The following is a 14,782-nucleotide window of genomic DNA, read 5'->3' on the forward strand; positions in this document are numbered from 1 at the left end:
ATAGCACATATTAGAAATGATAGTCCAACTGTTTTAGCATTTCCTTGAATTATATAAAGATAAAAATATGTAAATACTGGAAAGTGATATCAACTGAGGTGTCACTATCACGTGTCGTTCTCGAACACTTGATAGTAATGATAAAAAAAAATCGGGAAAAACTTTTTAAAATGTTAAATTGGACGGAAGATTTAAGTAATAGTACATATTAGAAATGATAGTCCAACTGTTTTAGCATTTCCTTGAATTATATAAAGATAAAAATATGTAAATACTGGAAAGTGATATCAACTGAGGTGTCACTATCACGTGTCGTTCTCGAAAATTCGAAAAGCAGTGAAAAATTCCATTCCCCACGTCAGACTAAAATAAATGAATAAAATGACCAAAAAATCACATCAAAAGAGCGCGTTGTAGGTAAGGAACTATTTAATAATGAGAAATCATTGGACTGGAATTGGAAATCTTCAAACACTTCACAGAAATTAACTTCGAATGACGTAAAAGATGTAAATCTTTTTTTCTGATGTTGTTTCTCCTTTGTTCACAATAGTGACTGATAATTACAATGAACCAACCGCAGATCGTGCTTTTGCAGCCTCCGGTTTCCTTTTTATAGTATTCGCTATAATAATGCCCTGTCACCTTTGTGCAGAATCAAAACTATAACCAGAAACCTTGGGTGAGTTGTCAAAATTCGATCTTTTAATGACTTTGGGTTTAAAAAAAACAAAAGTTAGGAAATAGTGGCCAGCAATGAAATTGTTCAATCATTCGCGGTGGAGGCGGGACGAAGACAAAGAAAACACCTTGCTGCTTCCCTATGTTTGTTCGGTTCCTGGACTGGAGACATACGTCTCTTCTAATGAATGTGTGTATACTTGTTGGATTACTATAAAGCTTTTCAAAATCTTCTAGTGCATTTGAGCAGATCTAAGCTACTGCCGCACACATTTTTCGATAGTTGCATTCTACAGCACCCGCTAACAGTAAAGTTTGTCAAGGGCTCCTGGAAAACAATTTTTGATTGTTTAACACCTACCTTCGAGTCAGTCGACAATCATGGTTTGATACAAAAAAAAACAAACAAACAAAAAACTGACCGTGTGTGGGGTCAACAACACTGCATTTTAGCCAGACCTCTCTTATTTCCATCTTTGTGCTTTCCAACCAGTTATTATTTTTGGGGCATGAAATTAGCTTTCCGAGCATCATCGATAAAATAAACACGTAAAAATAAGGAATAGGAGGGAGGGCTTTTGAGTGAACGTAATCATAAAAAACGATTTTTTAAGCTGTGTTAACACATAGGTAGGCTCCTCTAAATGGCTTATGAGCGGAGAGACTTTAAAACCAAGTCAAATTTTCCTACGGAGACAGATGGAGCTGTGACTGGGGAATCAATTTGCATCGGGGGGATTATTTTACGGTAAGCAAACAGTTCTTAAATTAAGGAATTTCAATAGCCTTGTCCTCATTAAAGGAAGGTTGAGGACTTTGAATCAAACGATGTCAACATTAGGCTAAGCTTTGAATTGTTCATTTTTTTGTAAGAAGAGAAGATATCCTGACCAAAAAATTTTAAGCAAAATATTATGCTTATACAGAGCATAACAGAGGGCTATACCTGAGCATTAGGGTTGGCTATCTAGCAAAGAGGATTCATGAAGCAGTCGATCGGTGGAGTCACCGTTTATTGAAATACCACTGCGATCAAGGATATTTAAACATCCGTTAGCACATCAACTGAATGTCGTTTTCAAATTAAAACACAGCTTATGCTGGTCGGCAGCCATACAACTCCATCTTTAGAGCTATTCCATCCCTCCAGGTCTTCGGGTACAAGCGGACATAACGGGTAAAAATGGGGTTGTCGAGTTCAACCTTAGCTACTTTGTAAGGGTCTGTGTTTCCTTTAAAAACCTTTCCAATGAAGATAATCAATTATTACTTAAGAAGACTTTAAATGAGTGGATACCATGGCGCTGACAGTCCTGAAAGTAATGCGATTTACTCGTAAAACGACATTGCATCCCCAGCAATCTACCTATAACCTCTTTATACAACTCATTGGCTGTCATTTCGAGCTGCTTTCTCAGAAGATTGAGAAATGGTTCTGTATTTTCCCCCCAAAAAAGGCATTGACCTGAAAGAATTGATCGATGGTGCAAGAAAGTTCCTCGTGCCCTTTCGCAGGTATTTTTTTGCATTCTCTTGCTGGAAATTATAATTAGGGTATGAAATGGTCTATCAAAACAGAGGAAGCCGATGAATGAAAATCAATGCAGGGAATGGGAACAAAATATCCTCAAAAATAACCGAAAGAATAAATTGCAACAAGCTAGAACGAGATTGTGAACCTTTCCGGGGACAGGTAACATATGCGAATGACAAAAAGTGGAAAAAAGGCGATGTGGAGAAAAAAAACTAAAACAATATGAATAATTTAAGAAATAAAATTGACAGTTGAATACGAAATGCCTACCATTTCCTTTTCACCGTTCGCCTTCTTATAAGTACTCCAATGAATCCCGTCCAAAGAATATGCCAACTTGTAAGTTTTGACAAACAAAGAGAACCTCTTGCCCTGAGTGGCTACTCCTCTCAACCAGGTGAGCTTGTCGAGATCCACCTGAATCCATGGATTTGGGTCACTTGGGAGTGCGTACCAGCTTTCCTCGGCTCCACTTTTGAGTCGGGCGAGCCAAGGTGGATATCTCGAGTAATAAGAACTGGCCGTGATGGATTGGTTACTTATCTGACCGTTCTCCATTCCCAGAGGTATGGAAATGTTGCATTGTTTAGCTATGAACCAAAGGATCCATGTCAATATCTGAGCAACTTCGCACCAACCCTTCCCCCAAACCAAACAAAAGTCAACTCATAACAAGTTTGGGTTAATGCTGGGTTAGGGGAGGGGCAGGTGCGCAGTTTTTCATATAATGACATCTATCCCAATAAATAAACGGACACTTTCAGAACTACAGCATATTCACTCCAAACTTTTATTGTTTTAGTGAGTCACTCATAATCCATATTATTTGGTGATAATTCTTCCCACAGAATAAATACATTTGAACGTTTGTTTTATTTTGTTTTGTTTTCAAAAGTATTTATATGGTAATCATTCAGGGCCAAGTTCTTCAAAACAGAAGTAGTACTTATTCATATTAATGACACTGAAAACGTAACTTTTTGTAAACACCTTACCTAGGGTCGGTGCTCATCGAGGTTCGAGCTAGCTGATGTCCCTTGACTTTAAACAGAGGCAGGTTTTTTTTTCTCGTTTGAATGAGTAAGTCATGAATAAATCTCTTCTTTCTAAAATTGTCATTTTCGGTCTCAAAAAATCTCAATTGAAGTCTCCCAGTAGAACAAGTAATCAAACGTTTACGGTTGGGACGCGGCAATTATCGGTATTAGTCAAAACTAGATTTCTCTCCTTTCAGTAGTTGAGGGGATACAACTTGGTCTCCAATTTTCCATATTTTGATATGGTGCTTACTGCTTTTTCCTCAATTTTCTCAGATATAGATTCTTCTTCTTTTGTATCCAGCGTATACAAAAGAAAAAAAACCGACCAAATGAGGGCAACCTTAACCAATTGATCCTAATAGGACACGAACTTAAAATAACGTTAAGAAGACGCTTGATAAAGGATGAGTTAAGGTCAGCTCGAGAATGTTTTAGTCCAGAATGACCCAAACTGAAATAATAAAAAAATTAGTATTCATTTTACCGTTGCATTTATAGAGTGAAGGTTCAGGCTCGTATCCACCTTTACACTTGCAACTGTAACTTCCAAAGTTGTTTTTGCAACTGGTAGTCTTTTCCTCGCACTTGTGATTGCCTGCTATACACTCATTTATATCTGTGGATTAAACTCACCAGCATAAATAAAACTCGCTTGTAGGAGACAAAAAAAGAGATCGTTGGGAAATTTTCATTACATAGGATAATTTATCAAAATTCAGATATCCAGACTCAGTTGATAAAGTTTCTTGGGCAGTTTCTAAGTTAGACATCATTTTTTATTACGGAAATAACTGATCGGGATTTTTTCCGTTATAGTGCAAAGAACGGGGCTCTTTTTTTTCTCAGTTTCTTTCTAATAGTAAAAACAATTACCCTGACACTCATAAGATGACTGGCCAGGCTGATATCCTCTCTTGCAGGGGTATGTGTAGCCTCTAAGATTGTTTTTACATGTGGTAGTTTGACTGTGACATTTTTGTTCTCCTGTACTACACTCATCAACATCTAAATGAAGTTAATGTGCCAAGTTCTTCAAAACACAAGTGGTACTCATCCATATTAATGGCACTGAAAACGTAACTTTTTGTAAACACCTTACCTAGTGTCGGTGCTCATTGAGGTTCGAGCAAGCTGATGTCTCTTGTCTTTAAACAGAGGCAGGTTTTTTTTTTCTCATTTGAATGAGTTAGTCGTGAATAAATCTCTGTTCTAAAATTGTCATTTTCGGTCTCAAAAATCTCAATTGAAGTCTCCCATTAGAACAAGTAATCAAACGTTTACGGTTAGGACTCGGCAATTATCGGGATTAGTCAAAACCAGATTTCTTTCCTTTCAATAGTTGAGGGGAGAAAACTTGGTCTCCAATTTTCCATATTTTGATATGATGCTTACTGCTTTTTCCTCAATTTTCTCAGATATAGATTCTTCTTCTTCTTTTGTATCCAGCTTATACAAAAGAAAGAAAAACCGACCAAATGTGGGCAACCTTAACCAATCGATCCTAATAGGACACGAACTTAAAATTACGTTAAGAAGACGCTTGATAAAGGACGAGTTAAGTTCAGCTCGAGAATGTTTTAGTCCAGAATGACCCAAACTGGAATAATAAAAAAAATAATTGTTCATTTTACCGTTGCATTTATAGGGTGAAAGTCCAAGTTCGAATCCATCTTTACACTCGCAACTGTAACTTCCAAAGTTGTTTTTGCAATTGGTAGTCTTTCCCTCGCACTTGCGATTTCCTGCCATGCACTCATTCATATCTGTGGATTAAACTCACCAGCATAAATAAACCTTTCTCGTGGGAAACAAAAAAAAGAGATTGTTAGAAAATTTTCATTACGTAGGATAAGTTGTCAAAATTCAGATATCGCGACTCAATTGATAAAGTTGCTAAGGCAGTTTCAACGTTAGACATAATTTATTGTTTAAAGATCCTTTTGGAGACCCTACGGAAATAACTGATCGTGGTTTTTTCCATTATAGTGTAAAGGACGGGGCTTTTTGTTCACAGTTTCTTTATAATAGTAAAAACAATTACCCTGACACTCATAAGCTGACTGGCCAGGCTGATATCCTCTCTTACAGGGGCATGTGTAGCCTCTAAGATTGTTTTTACATCTGGTAGTTTGACTGTGACATTTTTGTTCTCCAGTACTACACTCATCAACATCTAAGTAAAATAAATGTGCCTGGATTAGCTCTTTTCATTATTTTAAACCCTAAGAGGTGGACGAAAATGCTCGCTAGCAGGTTATTTGCATGACAAAACGAACTGAATTTTTTTCTTTTTTTTTTTACCTTATTGGACAAAACGATGACCCGAAGCCATTTTTTTTTTTCGATTTTGGCAGAACTATTCAGTCACCTGCCACTGACGCTTAGCTTGGGGAGAAATACGTGACGTGACAAATTGGCCAGCGTAGTCACATGTAGTTAAAACGTAGCTGTCGCAGCCCTGACAAAGGGCTAACGCTCGAAATGTCGGCTTTAAAAACTCTTTGATCAAATCAAACTGTCTCCACCGACGTAACACAACAGTTTCTTTAGAAAATTGCCTCTTTTACAAAAGTGCAGTTAAGAAAAACTAACATGAAATTCAACAACCATCATCTGAGAGGACTCTGATAAATTGATGTTAGAGAGGTTTATCGAAAATATGGTTATATCGAAATATGTACAGTGAGTCTCCGGACTGATATCCCATTTTGCATTGGCAGGAATAACTTCCAAGTTTGTTGCTACAAGTTGTAATCTGCTGTTCACACTTGTTTACTCCATTAACGTATTCGTCCAAGTCTAAGAAACCAAATGAAGAGAATACGTGAATGTATCATTTGTGTGAATGTAATACTCCGTAGCAGAAGAATTTCACGAAGAGTAATCTCAGTGACATTCTCTGAGAAATGCTGTTTTTTCGAGATAGTGCCAGGGCCCTAAAGCAAACCACGACAGAGCCAACGACGAAGACGTGGCAAAACAAAAGACCTAATGAACAGAACAACAGCTCAGCACGTGCACTTTAAAACCTTGTGTACTTTTATTAGCTCTTCTCTGAAAACAACAACGTGTAATGACAAATTTTTGGTGTTCTGAGAACGGAATTCTGTTGCCAAATTACTTTCATTTTCCATTTGGAACTCATAGCTGTTCGCTTACAGTATGCTGAAGTTGACCTGTGACACCGTAAGAGACGGGAAACACTTCCAGCCATTTGTGAAATTCTAACTAAAATAAAAATTCGTTTTATTAATCGACGTCCTCCTCGGCGTGCCTTAAGCGAGCAAAAACCCTCGGGAAAGGGAGTCTGTAAGCCCACATATTGATCACTGGTGACGCTAAAACACAGGGAAACAGATGATAACTTATAGCTGTGTTTCGATTGATGATGATCGCGTATACTTTGTTTACATAACCGTTATTCGCGAACTTACCTCTACACTTATAGCGGCCTTCGAACTTAAATCCCGTGCGACATGCGCAGTTGTATCCACTTCCTGCGTCAATACAGAGATGCTGGCACAACGCCAGACCAGCTCGGCATTCATTTTCCTCTAAAAAGAAAGTCAGTTTAATCTCATCAACACGTGAAAAAAAAGTAGTGGGGTTTAATTTAAGGAATTTAGATGAGCAAAAGACTAAGATATTCGATCTGATAACGGATAAGAAGTTATTCAGACAAGTTCAAGACACGGAATGCCATTCTGAATTACCCTTGAACAATATTTAAGTTTGCCAGTAGCCTGCTTTATTAAAGTGATTGGCATTCTAGCTTTGATGCTTGGAAAAGGCAGATTTAGCTCGGACACTCTACCTTACCGTTGGCTGTAGTCCATCGATAAGCAGGTATCCACTTATTGAAGTAAAACTTATACAGAGGCGAGCCGCTGAAACGTACGGTGATCTACAGAAAGTAGACACAAGCTTCATTTTTCATTCACTTACGCGGTGATTTTAAATGAAATAAGGTTTCATTGGGTGTGGAATTGTTTTAAGCGCCACACTGCTCACCAATCCCATGGCGAATTTATTTTTCCTACTTTATGGATTAATTATAAAGGAATCAGAAAGTCCTTTCCTAGTCTTGCTTCGAACATCTTTTAACCATTATTTTCTGTTTGACTTAAACTTTATTAAAAAGCAGGAACACTGCATGACACTGCTGTACCTAAAAACGGTAGCTGTCTTATTTGCGGGTGACTATGAAAGCTGCGCACAATAAATAGAGTCTAAAATTATCAGGAAAATTCTGTAATGATTGTAACAGCTTACCCGAGCTAGTTTCCAGTAAGGTCCAAATCCTGAATTGTCACGATGCACTTTTATAGTCTTCAAATGGCCTACTGGGCTTGCATCTCGATAAAATGTGTCTGTTCTAGAAACATAACATAAAAATCTATTTAAGTGCTTTATTGCCTTAGCAAAGGTAATTGAAGTTACTCAGGGCTTTAACCGATACCAACAAAAATTTCTAGTCATTCATTTGTAATCCGAGTTAATGTTCTCAACACCCAACTGTAAACGTTCTTCATTCTTTGATCTTGAATTGTCTACAGTGGCAAAATTATATTCAATCTTTTTCTTATTTTTCCAGCGTTTCCCTTATAATGGCATCTTTTAATTGGGTATCATAGAACTAAAAGCGGTCATATCTTCGAATGATTAGAAGGAAAGAAGACACCCCTAAGAACCGATGAGAACTCAGAGTAAAACTATGGAAACTGCCCAAAGCGCGGGAAAACTCGGATAATTAAGAAACGATTGTGTTCCAGGTTTTGCATCTGATTGATTGAGAGACTGGTGCGAGTTTGTTTTTGAACAAATTATCTTTGCTCTTGAATTGTCTACAGTGACATTGGTAAAACTACTTCTCTTACTCTTTCTTGCCGAGCTACATCAAACACGTAGCGAGGTTAGGCAGACTGCATAATCCACTTAAGTATTACCTTACCGCTGCCGTGCAACCAATACTTTACCTTCCCCTTTCGAAGTCCTGCATTGAATTATGCAACTTTATGGAGCCAGTGGAAGCACCATTCACGCCAATAAGATTCACGTACACACGTGCATCAGTACCAGCAAAGGGTTCCTGCGATGTCGTCACTTTTATTTCATAATCTGCAGGCAAAAGAGATCCCTAACGCCCTTTGCACGAGAGTATTACGATCCCTGATTACGCCGAAAACCCACTGGGACTTGGCGAAAAGGAAATTCTGTTTACAACTTTCCTTAACTATGATTTTTATCATTAACTAAAGCTTGGCACGTGCAGGATTTGGTAACTAGCATCATTTGATGAAAAAACCTTGTGAATTAAAAACTGAATTCGATGATGACTTTTGCTACTGGAAATTACTTCTAAATTACCAAGAAAGAATGCCAGACGCCACTGAGTTAAAGAATATACTTATAACCGATGTCATTTACGTAAAGAACTTCCTTTCACTTGGATAATAGCTCTCGGAAATGTCTCTTGATTCAAGTGACCACTCGTCTTAAATTTTGAGTAGTGTGTTTCAAGAAAAGCCAGCCCATATATCGTAGCACTGACCCTGCCACTCAATTAATGATTTACATAAACGCAGTCTCAGGAGGATGCCTTTCACCATAAGATTGTGTTTGTGCACAGTTGCTTTCTCCGAACGCTTTAAACATCTCCAGTTCACGCGGGCGAAAATTGACAATCTCCTAGGGGAAGTGTCTTTGTTTGTTAATGAAAGCTTAGAAATTCAGCCATGTTCATAGGTCCCACAAAAGGGGAAATATATACCAATAAATTGTTGTGTTTGACAGTATTGCTCCGGAAAACATGAATTCACCCAATGGTCCTTGTTACGCTTTTGGCAACCTCTAGTGATCTTGAACATTGAAATTTTTACATTGTACCAAATCCTACTGGGCATGATAACGACCTTGATATATTTATTAAGCAATACTTGATGGAGCCAGCAACGTTTCATGCCCTTTTCAAGACATGAAAAGTGCTTTTTTCACTGCGACGACAAATTAAACCCCTATACTGAATATATTATAATGGTATTGTTATTGACGGACCAATATCCATTAAAATTTAAAGATCTTACCAGCACATACAAAAGATAAGTTTTTGGCTGCCAATTTGAATTCACCTTTTACAAGGACCTTAGCGAATAACAGCAGGCTGGTGGAAATACAGCTTACTTGTCAAAAGAGCTTGCTGACACTCTGAGACAGCTCCATTTAAGAGCAGTGAGGCAAGAAGACAGAGTTAAAAATTCAAGTGGAGAAAGGTAAGAGGAGCAAGAATGGCTAATTCAATTGAAAGATACTTTTTTGGGAAAGATAAAACTCCTGGACCCATAGTTGTCTTAATTAAACAGTATCCTAAATGCTCCCCCAATGGTTATCTCCATTATTGGCAACATTTTGGTGCTCGTCGCCGTATCGAGAACGCCTTCGATCCGTTCGCCAAGCACAATTTTGCTGCGCAGTTTGGCTCTGTCTGACCTTCTCGTTGGCGTGGTAGTTCAACCACTGTACCTTGCTGCTTTCTTTAAAAAAAATTATTCTGTACTTAATGCATCAAGAACAATGTCTTTTATTGCAAGTGGTGCTTCTCTATGCACTAGCACAGTTATAGCGGTGGAGATAGACCACCCCCGGTTTTTCTTGGTTTTCACTAACGAAATCGTTTCAAAATAGGTAAAATGTATGAAGCCCTCACTGCGATGGTATTTAACCAATTACACTGAGAGTTTGTACACATATTTTTACATCGTTAGTTAATGTTCACTGCAAGTATCAGTCAATTTGATTGCCGGCTTGTCAATCAACAGAAGCAAATAAATGACTGTGTTTTTAGACTTTTCTATTTATCTAAATATTTGACAACTTTGAGGTCAAATATCTCCCCTTGCCAGAAAGCTACAACAATGATCTTGATTTTCCTTTATAATCCATCATTTCATCTCTGAAAATCATCAAAAAAATCTTTGGGCACTGCTGTAATTTTGTCTTGGATGCCTTTTAAAATCTGCAACTGTCACAAGTTTCTCTCAACTACACCTGTCACGCAATTCTTGCTCTAGGCGGTCACTTGACCTGATAAAACCACATTTTAAAGCTCTTTATACAAGATGATTGATCAAGAAAGGTAAACATGTGAAAAACTTTCAAGTAGGAATGGAAACTTTCACGTTTAGAGAGATGCATGTAGGCGAAAAATCGATGGGAAAATCGTAGCGTTTCTCTCTTCTGTCGTTTATTACTTTGGAGATTTGCTAAAATCAGAAAATATGGCTTTTTTACGGCACAAAACATTTATAAGTCTATAATCTAATTAATAATCGTCATCATTGCTCATTTTAGGAGATTTTAAAGTCACACGCTGCGTGTTGTTTGACATTATTACAAGTTCCAGTGTGCTACAACTTCGGCTTTTACAGACGAGAAATTCTGCGCTCCCGCTTGAGAGCAAATATCAATAGTTTTACTAGACTAAAACTGTGCTTCTATCCCGAAAAAAAAAATTAAAATAGAGTTATCAATGTCAGTTACCCACATGGAACATTTCCAGTTTGTCTGCGCTATAAACTTGTCGCAGTCCTAAAGTCAGAGGGAGGATCGCCCACCTCTGTTTATGTGAGCGCCTCTACAGTACCTGCGTATCCCTAGCAGTCATATAATATAAAGTTCATGACAGTCACAAATCACCAGTTAGGAAAACTGATGTTAAGCTAAGCGCTCTTCTCGCCCTTCTTCTTTATTCATTGCCGACTCTAGGATAGTAGTGACAGTACGCGTTCTATTAGGTTTACAGTCACCTTGCCACCAAGAAGACTCGCCACCAGCTTTGATTTCTTCTGCCATCTTCAGATTCACCTCTCTCTCTCAACTTTACGTCTCCGATTTTTATGAGGAGGATGCTGGCATTTACGAACCCGAAGGTCTGAATCCAACACCAAGTTGTGCACGATATTTGAGGCGTGTCGTTAAATCACGGCCTTCGTAATCTCCAAATAAGCCAACACGTGCTAGAATAAGCTTCTTCTCGGACGAAGCGCATGTTTGGGATACATTGACGTCTCTCATCAATTATTATTATTATTATTATATATTTTTTTAATGCTGTACATAATTTAGAGGTATGAGCTGTTACCGTCCCTGGCCAGCGCGAGGAAATAACACTTGGTTCTACAATGATGAACAAGACAACTACACCATCTTGACTCTATCAATTCGAGTGTTAGGTTAAATTGAGGGCTTTTTAGACACTCGATTTCTTATATGGCATCACTATGAAGGCGTAATACAACTGATTCACCTACACTACATAGGATTAACAATGTCTGTTGCACTGTTGTAAGAGGGAGGAAAATATTACCAGAAGTGTAAACTCTTTAAGAGTTTCAGAGACGTTTCAGAGATGTGTATCTTCGGCTATCACAAAAAAATTGACCCCCTCTTAAATTTACTGGGAAAAAAGAACTTACAAACTCCTTGTTGAAAAAATTGGAATTCATTTGACCGATACGCCGGTAGTTTCAATTTTGTAATAATAATAATAATATTTGACCCCTCAACATCACTTAATGTCTCTAGTTTACAGAGGTCTTAGAAGGCTTCATTACATGGATTTGCCTTCTGCGGGTAGAAGGCTAAAACCGAATTTCTCGGGCGTAATTGCCTTGATTTTTCAATTGATTCTGTCGCAAACACAGCTTTTGGGAGTCACGAAACAAAAAAAACTTATCAGGACATAGTTTAATGTTCTAATGGAAATAAAAAGCAAATAAAAACACATTCTCTTGAGAAACAAAGTTATAAATAACAGGGGTTCTTTGAAACAAATAGTGATAGAAAAGGTTTCAGTTCTATCTTGTCCATCGAGGTGACTTTCCTGAACATCACGTTTCAATCAAAGAAACAGGAAGAATTGAATGAGACTTTGTCGGTTCGCTTAAGTCACACACGCGACGCCAAGTGTCACGACAAGCCTTCGCTCGAGTGAAAAAGAAAGAAGGAAGAGAAATGAGGCGATTTATAGTTTCCTTAGAAAATAACGGTGAGCTTGATTTTAGAAAAGGGAAAGTAACAAATTAATATTCTGCTTTATAATCATATGAAGGTGCATTAATTTTCAATGCTTTTAGCTCTAAATGTCATTGTGAGAAGACAGTTTTTGTAATATTATATATTTAAGATAAATATGACACTTGTGAAGCCCGCATCAAATGCCTTGATAAAGTCTAAAAAGAATCAGTTTTAAGAACTAATCCTGACACTTCCCAGTTTAACTGTGGATACCCAGTTTCATTAGGGATGTCCTTTGCGTGAGAATTCCAGTTTTAATTTTGGTTCGTATGGGAGAAACCCACGCTGCTCATCAATGCAGCTGGCCAACACATCATTCGTCATGTCTAATTATCAAACATTTAAAAAAAAAAATTTTAAAAAAATCTAGATATCAACAATAGAAGATTGATATTCATTCGTAAACTCAGTCCGTTAAGTGCTCTTCATCATATTTCTGTTCGTTTAAGCGTACCCTCTTTCTTCCCCTCGAACTCCAGTCGTTTTTAACAGTGCCTGACTATATTGACGACAACCTGACTTACAATGGAGATAGAGTCCTCTGCTTGTTAATGAATGCACAGTAATAAAGTCAAAGATGACTTGGCCAGATGTCGCGCAAAACGAAAACGTTCAGTTTGCGTCTCAAGACTCCATCATTACATTCGCCAGCCATGATTTATATCAGTAATATTTAACTCAGCGGGACCATCTTATACTTATATTATTCAGCAATATTATTGTTGACAGACCTATTCATATTTTAATGTAAAGATCTTCCTTGCACTCACAAATATAAGCTTTGGGCTACCAATTTGAATTCACTTTTTACGAGGACCTCAGCGAATAAAAGAGGGCAGGTGGAAATACAGCTTATTTGTCAAAAGAGCTTGTTGACGCTCTGAGGCAGCTCCATTTAAGAGCAGTGAAGCAAGAAGACAGTGTTACAAATTCAAGTGAAGAAAGGTGAGAGGAGCAAGAATGGCTGATTCAATTGAAAGATACTTTTTTGGGAAAGATAAAACTCGTGAACCCATAGTTGTTCTAAACAGTGTCCTGAATGCTCCCTCAATGATTATTTCCATTATTGGCAACATTTTGGTGCTCGTCGCCGTATCGAGAACGCCTTCGATCCGTTCGCCAAGCAAAATTTTGCTGTGCAGTTTGGCTCTGTCTGACCTTCTCGTTGGCGTGGTAGTTCAACCACTGTACCTTACTGCTTTCTTAAAAAGAAATCATTCTGTACTTAACGCATCAAGAACAATGTCTTTTATTGCAAGTGGTGCTTCTCTATTCACTATGACAGCCATAGCAGTGGATCGGTTCTTGGCCCTTCACTATCACATGCGATACGCAGCGTTAATGACCACAAGTCGTGCCAAGTATTCTCTAGTGGCCCTTTGGACCGCTGCCGCCTTGCTATCAAGCTCAGGTTTCCTGAATAGGAATGTCTATGAATCCACTGTAGCTGTTGCTATCTCTATTTCCCTTTTTATTTGCACCATTTGTTACATCAGAATCTATACCATTGCTCGTCGGCATCAAAACCAGATTCACCTTCAACAACAGGCGGTGGAAAGAGTGAATATCCAACGATCGAAAAAAGGTGCCAAGAACTCGTTTATCTATTACGCTGTGATGATTCTGTGTTACTTACCTTTGTTTATTAACATGTCACTTCCACCTGAGTTACTGGGATTAGAGTGGATCCTAGCAGACACGTTAGTGTTTTTTAACTCTTCTATCAATCCTTTTCTTTATTGCTGGCGTCTCCGTGAGCTTCGAACAGCTGTAATTCAGACAACAGAGACGTGTTTCTGTAAATCGACAGAACAAAACTAGCTGATTAGGGATATGATTACCGGGAAATAAACTCCTTAGTGGGAACGACAATGAACAGCCTTAGAAGAGTCATGCTGAATGAAAATTCGCCATGGAAATAATACCCAAAAACTAGAAGGTCAAGTAACAGAAGCGGCAGTTTCAGCGGCAGCGCAGCAGTCAAATGCGGATTGTTGCTTCAACGCTACTGAAATTTTTAGTATTCAGACAGGCGAGCAAAGCGTGATGCTCTGGGAATAAAAACTTTTAGGGGCCTTTTACATTACTGAATGAGTTTTTTACAAGAATGAGTTCATACCGGTTACCGCATAATAACCAGCGTAAAATTTATTCGAAACGAGTCATTTCTGAGTGAGTTTATTGGGGTTTTCATTACAGAACGAAACACTCATTCCGGACGACCTTTCCCACCTGTGAAATATAAACGCGGCACGGCTCTCATATTTGTATGAATCCTCTGTGGGAGCGAGGGAAGCATTGAAAAAGACAGAAAAAGACATAAACACTTGTTTTTACAGGCTAATTGTTGCCACTCCCTCACGTATAAGACTTAAGTACCTTTTATAATTTCATAGCGGTCGTTTTCGAAATTCCAGGCGCGCACCCCCGCCCTCTTGTGTAAAAGGTCCCCCTT

The 14,782-nt window shown here is 38.2% G+C and overlaps 2 protein-coding genes across 2 annotated transcripts; one reads left to right on the plus strand and one right to left on the minus strand.

Annotated features, from left to right (window-relative positions):
• Positions 1-1,696: 1,696 nt before the first annotated feature.
• LOC131787575 (EGF-like repeat and discoidin I-like domain-containing protein 3) lies at positions 1,697-11,103 on the minus strand. The gene is made up of 10 exons (XM_066161755.1): positions 11,058-11,103; positions 8,232-8,373; positions 7,528-7,630; positions 7,075-7,159; positions 6,690-6,809; positions 5,297-5,428; positions 4,887-5,018; positions 3,740-3,871; positions 2,486-2,805; positions 1,697-1,923 (listed from the first exon to the last, which is right to left on the minus strand). Exons 1-10 carry the CDS (start codon positions 11,101-11,103, stop codon positions 1,777-1,779), a joined length of 1,359 nt encoding a protein of 452 aa, XP_066017852.1. The 3' UTR covers positions 1,697-1,776.
• A 2,184-nt stretch (positions 11,104-13,287) lies between these two features.
• On the plus strand, positions 13,288-14,148 carry LOC131787585 (melanocyte-stimulating hormone receptor-like). Its single transcript, XM_059104672.2, has one exon. It carries the CDS (start codon positions 13,288-13,290, stop codon positions 14,146-14,148), a length of 861 nt encoding a protein of 286 aa, XP_058960655.2.
• Positions 14,149-14,782: the final 634 nt, after the last annotated feature.

The sequence above is a fragment of the Pocillopora verrucosa genome, chromosome 14 (assembly GCF_036669915.1).
Source record: "Pocillopora verrucosa isolate sample1 chromosome 14, ASM3666991v2, whole genome shotgun sequence".
In the NCBI taxonomy this organism is placed as follows: Eukaryota; Metazoa; Cnidaria; class Anthozoa; order Scleractinia; family Pocilloporidae; genus Pocillopora; species Pocillopora verrucosa.

What these genes read in the sequence shown, in the direction of transcription:
- LOC131787575 (XM_066161755.1), bottom strand. Translation starts at nt 11,103, where the DNA reads ATGGCAGAAGAAATCAAAGCTGGTGGCGAGTCTTCTTGGTGGCAAG. An exon ending in CGAGTCTTCTTGGTGGCAAG is followed by an intron (nt 8,374 to 11,057) that starts GTGACTGTAAAC and finishes TTTTGCCTGCAG; the next exon opens with ATTATGAAATAAAAGTGACG. An exon ending in TTCACCCTATAAATGCAACG is followed by an intron (nt 3,872 to 4,886) that starts GTAAAATGAACA and finishes TTTAATCCACAG; the next exon opens with ATATAAATGAGTGTATAGCA.
- LOC131787585 (XM_059104672.2), top strand. Translation starts at nt 13,288, where the DNA reads ATGGCTGATTCAATTGAAAGATACTTTTTTGGGAAAGATAAAACTCGT.